This window comes from Buteo buteo, chromosome 1 (genome assembly GCF_964188355.1).
Source record: "Buteo buteo chromosome 1, bButBut1.hap1.1, whole genome shotgun sequence".
In the NCBI taxonomy this organism is placed as follows: domain Eukaryota; kingdom Metazoa; phylum Chordata; class Aves; order Accipitriformes; family Accipitridae; genus Buteo; species Buteo buteo.
Window position 1 is genome coordinate 68,253,318 of NC_134171.1, and position 16,913 is coordinate 68,270,230.

At 37.5% G+C, this 16,913-nt stretch overlaps 1 protein-coding gene across 4 annotated transcripts in view; it reads right to left on the reverse strand.

Annotated features, from left to right (window-relative positions):
- DCLK2 (doublecortin like kinase 2) overlaps positions 1-16,913 on the reverse strand; it is a 92,207-nt gene that overhangs the window by 37,077 nt on the left and 38,217 nt on the right. For 2 of the 4 annotated variants that reach the window (XR_012651506.1, XM_075034941.1), the window contains exons 3-5: positions 6,561-6,663; positions 3,977-4,078; positions 2,596-2,646 (exon numbers count right to left, since the gene is read on the reverse strand). Coding sequence is in view for 2 of the 4 variants with exons in the window: in XM_075034941.1 (XP_074891042.1) it covers positions 2,596-2,646; positions 3,977-4,078; positions 6,561-6,663 (256 nt within the window). In the remaining 2 variants the exon portion in view is untranslated. The remainder of the gene's footprint in view (positions 1-2,595; positions 2,647-3,976; positions 4,079-6,560; positions 6,664-16,913) is intronic. The other 2 variants (XR_012651507.1, XM_075034950.1) reach the window with 1 other exon arrangement.

A 16,913-nucleotide genomic window follows, 5' to 3' on the forward strand; every position in this document is an offset into this window, starting at 1 on the left:
AACCTGAGCAATCTATCTGCCAGTAGGCCAGGGTGACTGCACTGCAACTTCCACAAATCGCTGTTTTTCACAAAAACCTCTTTCTCTGATGTGTGATGTTAAGATATAACTAATCAGCATTTAGCTACAGAATAAGTCTATCTTGAAGTCTGATAACTTGGATTTACAGTCCCAGATCTGTTACAGGACTAAGACCTTAGTCTTTTCTACTAAAAGCATTCAGTATGTTTAGGATATTTTTGTCTTGACTTTAACAAGGGTTACCTGTAAGAACAATAGGTGAATTATTTAAGTGGCTTTATAAGAAGCTAAAAGTATTTAGGCATATATGGCCCTCCTGCAGACTTCTTTTCATCACTTTGTTTTAGATAATCTTCTCGAAACCCGGTATATCAATGCATCCTTGGTTTATTGAGAATTTGCAAGTATGACGATGAAAAGGGCTAGTGGAATGCTATCTTACTGTTTTCTGCTTCTCGCATAAACAATTTGCTCTAGCCATTAGAAAAAATACTAAGCTGTAAAGTTCATGACCAAAAATGAGATACTTCAGTAGAATTTGCTTCCAAATGACCAACTATTGCTGCAGGAGGAAAAAAATTTTTGTTTATTCACAAATTCTTTTTATACAGGTCACAGAAAGGTCACTATTTCCTGAACATGACCACTGAGGCCTATACTATAAGACACCCGTATCTGTCTCTAAGTCACTACCATCTTTTTACGCATCAACAGAACCACTAAACTGTACCAGTGAAATTGGCTGGTTAACATAATCTTCTTCCCTCTCATAACTAAGGAAGAACAGCCCAGCCTACACTGACAGTAGTCTAGCTCTTTGCTATTATCTTACATATGCTTGGTGGACAAGGGTGGCGTTCTGAGCCAGGGCTGTGACTAGATGATGTCCAGAGGTCCCTTCCAACTTTCGTCCTTCCATAATTCTACAAACATGGTACGTTCTGCTGAGGATCTTATTTAAAAGAGCTGTCTGTAGCTACAGCTTTGCCAATGTCTTCTGAGATCCACTGCATGTGAGTTGGTACACAGCTGCAACAACAGTAAAAGCTGGAATTGGCCCTGTGTAGATATAAAAATTTTGCATCTATAGGGAATCAGCCAACTGCTTGTGCTGGTTTTGGCTGGGATAGAGTTAATTTTCTTCATAGGAGCTAGTATGGGGCTGTGTTTTGGATTTGTGCTTGAAACAGTGTTGATAATACAGGAATGTTTTTGTTATTGCTGAGCAGTGCTCACACAGAGTCAAGACCTTCTGCTCCTCTCACCAGCCCACCAGTGAGTAGGCTGGGGATGCACAAAAAGTTGGGAGGAGACACAGCTGGGACAGCTGACCCCAACTGACCAAAGGGATATTCCAGACCATACGACGTCATGCTCAGCTTATAAAGCTGGGGGAAGGTTGGCAGGAGGCCACTGCTCAGGGTCTGGCTGGGCATCAGTCGATTGGTGGTGAGCAATTGTTTTCATTTGCATCACTTGTCTTTCTTGGGTTTTATTTCTCTCTCTTTGTTACTTTCCTTTTCATTACATTATTTTTATTATTTCAATTATTAAACTGTTCTTGTCTCAACCTACAAGTTTTCTCACTTTTACCCTTCCACTCCTCTTCCCCCATCCTGCTGTGGGGGAAGGGACTGAGAGAGTAGCTGTGTGGTGCTTAGTTGCCAGCTGGGGTTAAACCACAACACTGATATTTTAGACAGCAGTATTTTATCTTTTTTTTTTTAACTCAAAAACCACACAAGCAATCTGTATTCATTTTTGGCACAAACTTGTCTGCTGCTATTGATTTGCTGGTTATTTCATGTATATGCAAAACTTACCTTGCTTATCTATTTTCTAAGTATAAGTGCTTTTAAGGTTTTTTGACATGTAGAGCAGCCTGAATATACAGAAAGAAAAAAAAAATTCTTCTCTGTTGTTCTTTAAGTAGTATGTATTAGGCTACAATTCTTTAGCATATTGGACTGTTGAAAACTGAAAAACCTATGAATACCTTTTAAATTGTTAACTTCTAGTATGGTCCAAAGTCTCAACTTATCTGCTAATCAAAATGCAATTTACTTGTTTTAGAGATACTTTCACTTTGAACTGAAGGTTCAAGGAGGTTTCTCATCGTTTTAGAACTTTGGTTGAAATAACACAAGAAAACAAAAGAAGGTAAGAAAGTACAAATAAAATTAAGAACTGACGTGTTTTTCACTGCCTTTTTCACCAACTCTTAGCCCTGTCTTTTTGCACTGTCTGAAATTTTCTATTATAATATGCTTTAGAATACACATACAAATGTATTGCTCCTCAGAATGCTCCTCTCCCTGTAGTCAAATTACACCTTTACAAATTTAACTTTGACACCATCAGCAGATGTCCAACAACTATAAAGCATCATTTATATTATTTCACTCAAATGATCTACTTCAACAAAAAACCTACCCCCATTAATTCTCTGGTTCACCAAATGCAAAACGTGTGTTTCAAGCTTGAAAATATTCACAAATACAGCAAAAAGAATACAGGTAAATGGAGAGGGAGGAGACACACTAGTGATATACAGCCATAATAGTAATGGCTCACCTGGGGATTTTGCTGAAGAATAAGCACTGGAGTAGTGGCCACCCCTCTTTACTGTACTCATATATTTGACACAAAGGAAAAAGACATTAAGGAAAGAAGTTATTAAACAGCTCTGAACATGCATGAAAGGAAGAAGGGTAAATAAAGATAAATAAAGACTACATGAGAAAAAATGGCAAGTAAATAGAAGGATAAATACCAGACAGTTTGGATAAACTTTTCAAATTAAGCTAACCAAAGGGGTGTCCAAGTAGAAATAAGTAACGAAATGAGAGCACTGATTTCTAAATACTTTGCATAAAATTCACTGTTGATAGATATCCCATGCAATCTCATTGAAGTTAACAGGATTGCATGAAATGTCAATCAGTTGTGAAACTTGCCCTTCATGCTACATTTTTCTCTGCCGTTACCGCGATCCTTTCAAGCTTTTCAGTTAAATATTCAACTTTTATAAACAGATGATAAATATTCTACTTTGAAAGAACCCAAAGACATAAAATTACTTTAACCAGCATTAATTAAGCAAAACAAATATTGATATGGAAATGAGAATATGGAATACTTTGCAGTTTTGAATACACGCACAGGAGCTTACATGTATAGTTACATTCAGAACAGAGCATTGTATATTTACATATTCAGTGGTTTGATTTCAGGGCTACTTCTCCAGGTCTGAAGGAAAAAATTTAATTAAGTTTTATTGTATTTAGAAATTAAATGCAGAGGTAAAAAAAGGAACACATCAAGTTTCTCCCTTCTACTTATTTGCATAAAAGACTCAATGGTTGGAATATATGGTGTTCAGCCAGACTGCTGGCAGAAACACAATGTGAACCTTTCTTTGAAATTACAGGAAGTACAAGAAGAAAAAGATTTTCTCTGTTGATGGGCAATAGCTTTCCAGAACACCTCCTAAAATTACTTGAAACAGCAAAATCCTGTATTTCCAACAATATTTGGCTTATATAGGAGAAACCTTTCAAATTCAAAACACTTCAGGGTATGCTCTAGTTCAATGAACACGAATTTAACCACATAAGCATCCTATAGCTAATAGTCTTCAAGAAAATCAAGTGCCATGCTGAAAACATATCCCAAGTGTACAATTAGCACAAATTATTCCAATGTTCATAAACTGAAACTTTTTGCACCTATTAAAAAATAGAAACCATATTTCTTCTCACAATTCAAAAATAAATGCAAATTTTATTATAAATTAGTATTAAAGCTATGAGACAAACTGAAAAAACATTTTTTCCCCTCAGAGAACAAAGAATGGCACCTCTATTTCAGACAGAGCCAACAGTTTTTTTCATCCCATGAAGCAAATTCTAACTTCATGTATTTTACATGTTCAGTTCTTTCCTAGAAGTAGTACCTGAGGCAGGTGATTTGCTTCGACGTGAAGGTCCTGGACTTTTGGACCCAGTATGCCTCATGCCAGATGATCGGGAATAAGAGGACTTCATAACACGGCATTCTACAAAGCAAGCAGATAGAGTTTTGACAACAGTTCAATGTACAGGCTTCCTCTGAACACTACTGTTGCGGTTTATTATCCAGAAAATGAACTTCAGTATTTTCTAAACATGCTTGCCCAACTGAATGAAACAAATTTAAAAGAGCGTCTCAGAACTTTAACCTACATACCATAAAACCTATTTGAGCTACTTAAATGCCATACGTAACATTCTGCGTGTAATATTTCTTTATGTCTTAAAGCTGGGTTATTACTATAATTCAAGTTTGTATGTACGCACAGCTGAACAAGTAAAGAAGTCAGCTGATGCCAAGGTTCTGAAATTCAGTAAAACCTGCAAGCTGTAATGGCAGCTTCATATTGGACAACTGCACAGCATTTACCTTCTTTTGCAAGAAACTTATGTTGTGACCAATTTTTAAAGAGGTAAAAAATGTATTGTTTCCAAAAGGCTGAGGCAATAGATTACTGCCATTTACCATCAGCTATATATCATTAAATAAAAGACAACCTAAATGGGAAAAGAATCAATAGGCACACATGCATTGACATTTTGGAAGCAGTTTAATTCCTACAGTTAGCATCCACTGCAAATCCCTCCATAAATTTCCCTCTCAATTTTGTCCCTGTTATTCAACACTACAATGTCAATGCAATAATTATGATGCCACATCACCATCAAAAATAGTAAGTAAGGCTGCATGCCCTGCCATTCAAGTCATGGTCCACCCTGTACCTAACCTGCTTTTCTCCATTAAGACCTCCAGAGTTATTAGAGGAAGGAGGGACCACCAAAGCTGAAGAGACAAAGGGAGAAAAAAAAACCCTCCATCACTGGGTTCTCCAAAAGGGAATGAGTCCAATTAGTCTGTGCATGGTGTAATGGAAAAAGCAAACTTACAGCCTTTAAATCTGCAAGGGAAATTATAATTTTGCCCAGACTGGGATTTGCAGTGTGAGTTAATGCAACCATGCTCTTCTTTTCCTGCATAAGAATAAAATCATATCTTAGCTAGTCCAAAACTATGTTAAAAAAATAAAATCATATCTTAGCTAGTCCAAAACTATGTTAAAAAAATAACCTTCTTGTCACCTCCATACTAGCTGAATCAACATAATCAAGCAGTTCTGGAAAAGCAGCATGCTGGCAGTAACAATAGAATGGGAGCCAGCTGAATCCTCCATCCAAACATATGGAGCAGTGGTTGGATATATACCTATACTTCTTGAAGTAACTCAAGATTTTGTAATGAAATTATGGCATTTGTAAAAATTAGAAAAACAGCAGGTGCTTTTGCTTTCAGTTACCTGAGAGCAAGGCAACCCCCACCACCACCTCCCCTATTCACCACCTGAAGCTCTCTTCAAATAATCTGATGATTCTTGCCAGGACAAGTTTTCTTTAGCACAGATTAATTTTTTCATAACAGAAGATCAGGGTGATTCTACAGCTGAAACAATATAGACAGAAAAAACATGTCTAGTAGGGCCTGTAGAGATAGGACAAGGGGTAATGGTTTTAAACTGAAAAAAAGGGTAGATTCAGACTAGATATAAGGAAGAAAATTTTTTATGATGTGGGTGGTGAAACACTGGAACAGGTTGCCCAAAGAGGTTGTAGATGCCCCATCCTGGAAACATTCAAGGTCAGGTTGGATGGGGCACTGAGCAATGTGATCTAGTTGAGGATGTTCCTGCTCATTGCAGAAGGGTTGGACTAGATGGCCTTTAATGGTCCCTTCCAACCCAAACCATTCTATGATTCTATGAACATGGAGAAAAAAACAACATATATTTGATATGATATTCAAAGCCAATTCTAAAACTCCCTGGTTGAGGAGAGAGCTTTTTCCTTGAACTTACATTATAAATTTTCTCTTTAGAGATAAACAACTTTTGTAAACAAGTTAAATTCATGATCTGTCAATGCCAGACAGCATGGGCACAAAGTCCCAGTTTGTCTCATCTCCTTCCCCACCCAAATCCCTCCTATAACCTCACAACATAAACAGGCTCAACACTTCGTCTATAGCAGACAAGACTGGAATGTGTGAATTGTCCTGCAGGACAATTCAAGACCTGAAATGAGCGTGGTTACATAGGTCATTTTTCAAAAATCTCATGAAGACAGCACTACGGAAATCTTACAGTCACAGATTTCAAAAGCAAACATTTTTAACAGATTTTAGATCCATTAGATCCATCACTGAACCTTTTAAAATTCAGTACTGTTTTTCATGTAACTTTAGGGACAGGGTCTGTTTTCCAGAAAATAGCTCAGGTTTGTTAGTGCATTTTAATAGATTTACAGAATCCAGATGATGGTTTGGAAAAACTTTTTAATCCATAGAAAAATACATTCCCATGTATATTTTCCTAAATCACACAACTCTTGAGGACTGAACAGGGGGATGGGGTGGGGAGGGGGAAGAGTTCTTAATGAAATTGACTGTTTCAGTGGGTTTAGGATGTACAGTCTTACCACTGTGATCCAACACGAAGTCATCCTGAGCATACCGGTATTTCTCAGGCCCACATGCAATGAAGACATCATCATCTCCAAAGAAGTCCTGCAAGCATGTCACCTTGACAGCAAAATAGACAAAACAAAATCAACAAATGCAGTACTTTCAAATACTAAATCTTCAGTTAGTCAGCAACAATTAATAAGTTTGTGTTTTCCTTTTCATAGTGATACCATAATGTTCTTTTACAATGACAGAAACACTCCAGTTCTCAAGTACTTCAGCTCTCCCAGTACCGCAGGAAACCTCAGAGTCAAGAATGTAAAATATGACTGCCCCTCACCTCCAAACACCTCTTACATCTAACACCTGTATTTTTGCCTAGAACTACACATATATGCTGATGCCTTTGACAAGTAAACACTACCCAAATATTAAAGCTTCTTGTATTCTGACATTAATTGCTTATGGGAAAATCTGTCAAGTTAAAATGATTGCATCTACAAATTTATTTTTTTATGCTCTGAGGCATTTAATTTCCATGTTTTAATGTCCTGTTAAAATAAAAATAATTCCCCCTTTTATTAAAAGGTATTCCATATTCAAGAAAATAGAAGTAGAGAGTCCCTTTCGTGCCCTTTGCAGCTCTGTCTGTTCTTAATTCTCCCAGTAAGGATGTTACAATGTATTTCCAGAAGGATGGGGATATCAGAAAGAAAAATGTTTTAGACATTCTTTAAAAACACAAAACCCAAGACCTTGAAAAACCCTCACTTCTCAAAAGTCAATAAAAGTCAGCTTGTGCGGGAGCAAGCGTCTGCTTTAAAAACAATTAAAACCAAAAATGCCACAACAAGAAATCCCACCAAACTCATTCTAACTTGTAAGAAAAAAAGTGTTTGCAGGTAGCAAGCTATTTTTAAAACGTAAACGGATTAAAATTTTACCGTATAATTGTTTCCCTATTCTTTTTAACATTGCACACCCAAATGAGATCTGGGAATAAAAGCTATGTAGAGGCTAAGTAAGTTAGAACCATTTGGTAAACCCATGTAATTAAAGAGGTAAAACAAAAAACTGCTTTTAGGGAAACTAGCTTTTTTCTTTCCCAGATACCTGTCAACACCATTTGCATATTTTACCCACTGTGATAATAGTAAACATTGGCAGAACTACAGGAAGGGGTGTCTACTGCCTGCAGTATTCTGAGAAACACTCAGAATATCAATGACCCTGAGCTCTCTGCAAGCACACCCACACAGGGCATTCACCAGCAGCACAGTTGTCATGGCAGCTAACCCAGGAATAACAGCTGGTGCCCTTACAGCAAAAGCCTCACTACAGTGCCACATGCAGTATCCAGCATTTGTGTCACTGTGTTACGCAGCCAAAGGACTCCAGCCATCACCAAAATTCTTTTATTGTTACCTTACCATTACAATGACAATCTGCTCTCACGGACGAGAGTCATTTTCAGCTGTACTTGAAACCGCTGCTTCTAGTGAACCGAAGAGGCAGTAATAAATGGATTCAAAAGGGCATACAAATTTAAGAGAAGTTTTGCTAACATAGGATTTATTCCTCTCTACTTAATAACTCCCTCTACTAATAAGAGGACTCATTATCATTTCCACAGCTTTCAGGAATCCAGCAACCGACCCAAACCCACCACTACAGGAAAAGCTGTGAGAAAGCTTTCACAGCACTTACCCCAGTAGCACTGCTGGCCGCAGGCAGAGATGTTCTGTGAGGCACAAGTTCACACGCAAAGCCCCCAAAACCGGGTGCCATTTCCACAAGCTCTGCCTACCACCACTGCTCTACTCATGCCCCCAGTGCCCTTGCAGTGCTGTTTTGAGCAGGTTAGAGTTAAATGCTGTGGTTTAGCAGAGCCTAAAATTAATCTTTCTGTTCTGATTCAAAGCCTCCCCCTCACCCCTTATCCTATCCAGTCTAACATCTGAGCTGAGTAAGAGAGAGAATGACAGGTCTTATGTCAGACTCTGAGAAATACACAGGGATATAACTGCATGCAGCAGCATCCTTTTGTTGTCTGCAGAGCAATTCTACAGAGGAAGGGTCAGATCTGTGCACAAAAGATGACAGGAGTACCCTTAGCAATGCACCTTAAAATCTTTTGTAAACGGCTATTGGGGAGGGGAAAAAAGAACTTTAAGAAAGGTATTAATTTCCATACGAGCTTTCCCACATGTTCACATCCATACAGTTTCCCCAGGCAAGAACAGACAGGAGTAATCATGATCAAATCAACTGCTGGAGATAGAGCAATGGCACCTCCATCTTGGAGCTCAGGCTAATGCCAGCCTCTCCGTCTGCTCGCACACTGTGTATCTGACCTGTGTGACTTCCACTTGTCAGTCACAAACCAAGACCCACTTTAGCTTACTGTAAAAGATACTAAACTACACTTATAACTAAAAGCCAGACAAATGCAAGTATGAGAAAGATCTACGTAGATGCTCACTATATTCCTGAATACTGAAGTCCTCCTTCTCCCTACAAATAGTCTGGACTGGCTACACATAAAATATACAAGAAAAAAAATATTGAAAATCTGTATTCAACAAGGAATAAAGATCTGCTAGAACTTACCAATCCCAAATAACCACACAGGTTAGGAGGTGAGTGAAGTATTTTTATAACCAAGTTCATGGCAATCTTCTGCTCTCCTACAAGTACAATCTAATGGTTATTTTTCTAGGATTTTATCGTAATAAAGTCAAAGGAGAAGCTCTCAAGGTGCAAACAGATGCTAAATAAACAGTCTTCATTTCCTACAGAATTAAAATTAATGTATATGCTGCAATTAATGATAACAGTTTTTTGCTCACTTAGTGTGCAAAAAACTATTAAGGGAAAGCTGAAATGAATAAATTGTTTGCATGGGATTTTGAATGCTGCAAGTCCATGGCAGTCTAACTTGCAAATCACACAATTCCGCTCCAAAGGATATCTCTACTTATATCATATAGCAATTTTTTATAGCTTTGAGCAGGATTCAATCAGTTTAGAAATTTCAAAACAAAAATATTTTGAACACTTATTATTTTTTTTCAGAATTTCATTAGCAGTAGAACTTGTGCATATGAATAGCATGTCAGTCATTCCAGTAAGTTAGGGATCACAATTTGGTTTGTCAAACTAGTATACGACAAATGCTGTTTCTCTTTCCACTAAGTATCTATACTCTGTCTTAACCACTCTTTGATTTGCTGCACTTGGTGACAAAAGAACTGTTCAGTTCTTCAAAATATGTCCTAAAATGCCTTTCAAAGGAAGATGGTTTTAGCAAAGCTGCATCTAAGTGTACCATAGCAAAACCAGACAAATATGTAGTCATTCATTCAAGTAACAACTGTCGTCCTGATGCTGTGAGTTTCTATGCATGAAGTTGAAAATGTGAAAAGCTTTAGACACCCTGAAGAGGTTAAGCACCAAAATGAGATCTGATTTTCAATAGTGTTGAGAGCTTTTTTAAAATTACAATAATTAGGTCATTTTTGAGATTCAGATCTGGCCACTTCCCAGTTTACATCCACAAAAGCTCTATAGAAGTACTTAGAATGCATGCTTTCCATCAGTAGCCTTGCAGTAAAGCTCAGTCAGAATCTATCTTTCCTGTCTGTGGCTTTAATTACCACAGATAACGCTCTTTTAAAAGAACAAAATGAACATGATTTGTTTGTGCATGGGGAAAAAAAAAAATTAAATGTTTGGATATTTTTTTTTAATGGAAGACATATACAGAGCTGCATAAGGAAGTTTTTTAGGGTTTATCATTATAGCTAACACTACAAAGGCTTACACCAAAGGAGTTTCAGGCTTCCTTGAATTCTCCCCCCCCCCCCAAAAGTGAAATATATTTTGAAAAACTGCCCTAGGAAGACTTTAGAAAAATGTTATCTTGTTAACTCTGGATGTTTCAATTAACATGTTTAAATGTGTTAAACCCCATTTACTTATTTCTAAATACAACACCCTTTCCTAGCCAAACATTGCCTATGTTTTGCTGGTAACTCCACTGCCTTCCCTTTATTGAGAACAAAATGTGACTTATTGGTGCTCCTCTGAAAACTCGGACTGCTATCAGGTTGTCTTGTTGCATTGCTTTTGTTCAAAACATGTCACTATACACAGCAGAGTAGCGCATATTTGGATAGAACTGGACTGAAATTGTACTCAGTCCTTTAAAAATACTTCTAATGGCTTAGAATTACAAGCATGAATACAAGGGAATAGGGAAAAGCAAAAATGTTATGTGAGAAGTCTCAGACTAAATATAACTGGAAGTCAATGTTACATTTTCTTTTTTAGCAGGGTCACCCACAGCATTATTGTGTGTCTGTTTCAACAGAATCTGTCCATTTGCATTCTCGCCATAGCTTTCTGAGATGATGTGCAAATGACTCTGGGCATCGCTGCTTCCTGATGGGCTCAAAAAGGCTGTGCTCACCATTAGACTAAAGATCAGGGGACAACAGAATTCAAGTGGCAGCATCAGGAGAATTAAATTGTAACTGGCTTCAACTGCAAGAACCCCAAACAAGTAAGCAAGAGGCTCAATGATCCAAAACTTGAATTGCTTGTTACAAAAAAAGCAGTCTTTTCTCATAAAACTTCACACATACACACCCCCCCGCCAAATTGAGGAAATCTTGTGACACTGAATGGATGAAGTGTTTTTGAAAAACACAAAGACCTTTCTAATAGAGATACATATTACTAAATATGCATTAGGTTACAGAAGTGGCATGACTAACAGTAGTTTGCAAGACCATTAATGGTAAAAGCACTTCAAAATCACACAGCTGAAAGCACAAAAACATGGTTTACAAGCAAAAGAAAATGAAGCACAAACTCACAGAAATGGGCAACACCACAAGTCAAAATGTGAAAATGGGGTGTTGAAAGGGAAGGGAGTGAAACACATCTATTTGAAAAATCAATTTCCTGATCTCCTGCTGTCTACTAGTGCAGTGTTTTAATGTCACATGCACCCATCATATTTACCTTTTAAAATAGGTTTGTATTTCTGACAAATATTTATCACCAAAGAAGTTTGCTCTTTCCAAAGAAATATCTCAGTCAGATCAAGCTACTGGACTAGAATATACAAACTGTGATCCACACAGAAATCCCTTTCCCATTACCATCACATAGGCCTAGAAATGTAACTTACATCAACCCCTACTCCCACATTTGAATCTAACAAGCAGAAGATACACTCCCACAAGAGGAAACACGAATAACGATCTATCTATTATAGACAGAATTCAACAGGTATTTAATAATTGTCCTTTATGATGAAGGTACAACAAAAAAAACCCCTGAATTATATAGATGAACCTTTATCCACAAGATATTTGTCCTCCAACCTCCAGAGGAAAAAAAAATTACTAAAAAAATTTTGCAAGACTGACAGCATGGAGATTTTATAAACACCTGAAAAATTACTAAATAATTCAATTCCTCTCAAATCTTTAGGACTTTCGAGAGTTCTGTAACCATAGACTAAAAACCTTCAGCCGAAGCTCACTGGATAAATGGTATTTATTCCAGCTCTACAAATATGCTTCATTCTCAATGTAGAAGGAAGAGCCGTAAAGACAAATTTTGGTTTAATTTAGTGTGGCTGATTCAATTTAAGTAAGCAGCAACAGGACTGTACAGTTTGTCTGAAGAACCACACCCTGTGTCTGGGGAAAGCTTCTCTGGATAACAAATTCTTTACATCAGCTGAAAATGGAACTAAAACATTGAAACTGGAAAAGATATGCAAGATTGTATGTATTTGTTTTAACAATGCAAGAAATATTTACATCTACTGACTTCAGGAAAACAGGATATGGTGTAAATATTTAATAAAGGAAGCATGTAACATACTAGGCAAAAGAAAAACTGGCATGCACAGTAACAGCTGGATTTGTGTGTTTGTTTTCAGCTCAGCAGCAGTGACAGGCATTTGAGGCTGAAATTATTAACAAAATGCAGCAGGGTTTTTCCCATGAATTGCTGAAAAAATATGTGAATAATTTGTTAAACGTCAGCGTGACAAATCTAGATACAACCTCCCTGCTACTGCCTTCAGTGTGAGGGGTCTCCACATTTCTGCTGTGAAATGCTACTCCCCTTTGACTGGGACAGATTGCAGCTATGCCGTCCTGACGGTTTTCCCCTTTGCCCCTTGCATCAACCTTTATTTCCGAGCAAGGAAAAGTCAAATATTTGTCTATTTTGCCAGTCAGGTCATATTTGTAATCATCATTTTTGTTTCCCCTTTTCAAATAATGTTAGCGCTGCCACTTCCTCTTCACTGCCATACAGTCTCATTAGAATTCCTGCAGTGTTTTTGAAGCTGTCAGGCTTACAGTTCAAGGGTTTATGCATGTCCTAAATTGCAAAACGCAAGGAAAGCACTCCTGCAGAAACAGGCCAGTTGTCTGTTTTCTATTTCAGTTCCATCACCAATAGGGGCAGACTTAACTTTCAGAAGGAAGAGTTTCCTTTAGGCAGCCTCAGGAACTCAAAAAGGAAGGTGAAAAGGGCATTCCCACCCTTTCCTACTGAGTACTGTGATTTCAACACAGATTTTTCTTACCTTGGAACTTCCCCTTGGTCTCTGCACTTTTACAGAAAAACTTGACCAAGGGAAAGGGGGGGTATGTGTTTAACCAATATTCTTAACTACTCACTAAGCCATCAATATCCTTCATGACTGAAACCAAGACTGGCACAAAAGAGGTTCAGTACTAGCTTAAGGCAGCTATTTGCCTGGTCATACTGAGTCACATTTCCTGACACGTCTTCAGTAAACAGCAAGAGAGAGAATAACCAGATGGTTAGCTAGAATATACCCAGGAAGTAGAAATACGGAGAAAAGTCAACCCAACGAGCCCATGACATGCCCTTAAAAAAAAATACTGTAATTGCCAGTATTCTTTTTTTAATTAACAACCTATTCATTTGGTAGAAATGACACTGTCGAAGGCAACTATAATAATTGATTTGGAAGCAGGCAAAAAAGAAACTGTTTAAGAGCCAGGCAAGTATGGAAGCCCACAGCGTGCACAACAATAGCAAAAAAACCCTTGCTATATCAGATACATAGTAAACCTGGAAAATCAGCTCAAGTGGTAAGATTCCTGCTGGTAGAGAGAAGAAGCACTTGAAACTTGCAAAAACTTCTGTTCCTCACCAGCTTATGTTCTCTGGGACAGCTCTACTGTAGAAAGTCTCTGGGAATTCCCAAATTAAACAAAATGACAAAACACCAAAGGAAGGGTAAGCAAGCTACTAACTTCTGATGCAATGCTTGAAAGAGCTTAAATGCTACTAAGACTGGGCACGTGTTTCTGCCTAAAACAACTATAGGGTAGGCTGGGGAGTCCTAAAGCTTGAGGACATATAACCATGAGCTTGATAGACTCTAGGTGACACCTTTCCTACTGACTGTAGCTATGAGGATTATGCAATGCATCATAGTAACTTCCCCAACAGCCGACTTCCATAAGGTCATTAGCAGACCAGGACAAAAAAACCTCCCTCCTTTGTTCTCTAAAAATAATTGGAATTAGGTCAAATACCTCTTAATTTCTGAGGCTCAAATGCACAGCCATTTTGTCTGCAACTAAAATGTGAAATACAGTAACAGAGATCAGATCATGCAGAAAGAATGCAAAAGTATCAACTGTGTTACAAAAGTTAAAAAATTCATTACCTGATCGCCTGTTATATGACTCTGCATCTTGACCAGCAAATTTACTTCAGATTTTAAAGCTGTGATTTTCCTTTATATTGATCTCCTATATTTGTTGACAAAATAAACTTTTCAAAAGTTGGGGTTTTTTTGTTTGTTTGCAATTTACTCAGAGGCTCTAAGACCTTTCTAACAGTCTCAGTTAATCTGTTTGTGTAAACATGTTGATGGTCCTTTTTCTCAATAGCTAAATCAAGTAATTCACATGGTTTTTGGTCTCACTCTATAAAGTCCCATTTTAACCCATGCAGTTGGTTGGCTTTAGGCTTGAGAGCAGTTCTGCTGCAGTCAATGGAATTATTTACATTCATGAAGCCAGGCACAACCACAGCTTGTGGAAGGTCTGAGGGTCTCCCCAGCTCTGCTGGACACTGCAATAAAACTATATAAAAAATCTGATTTCTAGGTCAGTACTTCCACAAGACATTGTCTGATTTACCATTTAAGGTTTGGCATCTGGTACCCTTTAGTCTCTTCCTTTAAGTTTATTAAATTCAATAAATAGTGAGAGAAAACCTAAGTTTTCTGTTTTTAAAAATTTGTAAATGTTCAATTTGCCTGCCTTGGATAAAGGCAGCTTTTTAACCTATTTAGGAAAACAGAAAAAAGAAAAAAAACCCACCAATATTGAAACAAAGACCATAATGAGAGTAATCCTTCTAGGCCAGCTTCCTAAATGACTATTTAATCAATGGCTATATCACATTATTACAATCATCATTAAAAATGAACCTCCTTTCACTCATACTCCGTGATATGGAACAGCAGTGAAAAAGGAGGAGGCAACCCTTCTGTCCCACACAGAATCTAAGGAATAAGAAAGAAAACAGAAATGTTAAATCTTTGCCTGCTGCCTTGTAAACAGAAAAAGCCTGGCAGTAAGCCCAGGAAACGCCTAATACAGTAGGACAATGCAGAAAGACCGCATAAACAGACTGGTCAGGTCTCCACAACTCATACAGCCAAACAGCTATTGGGAACAGATGACCAAACAGAGCACATATCACATCTTAGTTTTATTTCAATTTGAAACACATTTTTGCATATTTTTTTAACATCTTGAAGTTTAATTCAGAAAATGAACACACATGGAAATGGAAGATCGCATTTGAGTGTGATTCAAATAGATCATCCTCACTGCAACAGAAATGACAATAAGAAAAATAAGCTGTAGAAATATGCATATGTTAAAGTGAGTTTCTACACGTACATATTTCTTAAAGCCTTCCAGTACTGTAGGGCTTTCTGGCAAGGTCCATTCACCAGTTTTTCCAAAGGGCAAAACTGATCTCTTTCTGCAAAATCATATTTCAAGTATTGCAGTGATTATGTGCAGCTATTTAGATATGGGATAATTACAGTTGAAAAGGCTTAAAAATCTGGAAATCTTGAATCATTTTGAATCACACTGTACAACTCATCTGTCTGTCTCTGTAACAAAAAAACACCCCAGAACAACCCTTCCCACAGTATTATCCACTACTTCAACAAGAGTCAATCATTTCAGTATATTAAACAGTGGAATTTAATGTCATGCTTCTCAATTTCAAGAGTTACACAAAGAAACAACAGCCTTACTAAACATGGAATAAGTGGAAATTGGAAACAGATAGTTAACAAATGCAGCTCAGGATATGACCATAATCCAGTTTGTCTGAAGAGAAAAAAAAAAACCAAACCAGTATTTTCAGTTACAAGACAAGGATTATATCTTTGCCCACCAGTGCATAAATCACAGCAGCTCAAAAGTCAGCATAACAGATTCTTTGCTTAAGAGGCATAACTGGGAAGCCTAATACAGAACCAAAAATAGCACCTGACTTCACACAGCTAACCTTCCATCTTACCTCTGAGTAGCTAGTCTAAAAATAAAAGCTACTTGTATTATGAAAGAACATTAAAAGAAAAAGTGTACATATAAGGACAGATAGCTGGCTCATCCAATTCAGTAAAGTCTTATGGATTTAATGACACCCTGTTCCACAATACAAATGCAGTTAAAATAAAAAGTTATACCATTTTTTTCCCCATAAAATTACCCCTTTTGCACTGTTACAGAAATCAGTGCCATTAGCTAATCACCCTACTTGAAAAACATGGCATTCACATACTATGGAGAACTTAAAAAAAATGAAATTGGATGGCCAAATACTCGATGTACTTTAATCTCTCCAATTCTTTAGATCAGAAGAGTTGCTATAGCATGTAGCAATAACCTACTGCAATCCAATGTTTCCACTGTTCATGGGCAGACACTATTTCCTGGAGAGGTTACAGAAGCAGCAGTTCTTTAAATGAGAACTATTTTTCCATAGACAAGTAAGAAATTCAAACTCAGTTTGTGGCCAGTGCAGAAAGAATAAAAGAAAAGGTAGAAATCTGGAAAGGTCCTTTGATGAAGGGTACAAATAATTTTTCATGAATGTCTAAGCTTTAAATGCAAGTTTTACAGTTTTACACTGGAACAGGTTGCCCAGAGAGGTTGTAGATGCCCCATCCCTGGAAACAATTCAAGGTCAGGTTGGACGGGGCTCTGAGCAACCTGATCTAGTTGAAGATGTCCCTGCTCATTGCAGGAGGGTTGGACTAGATG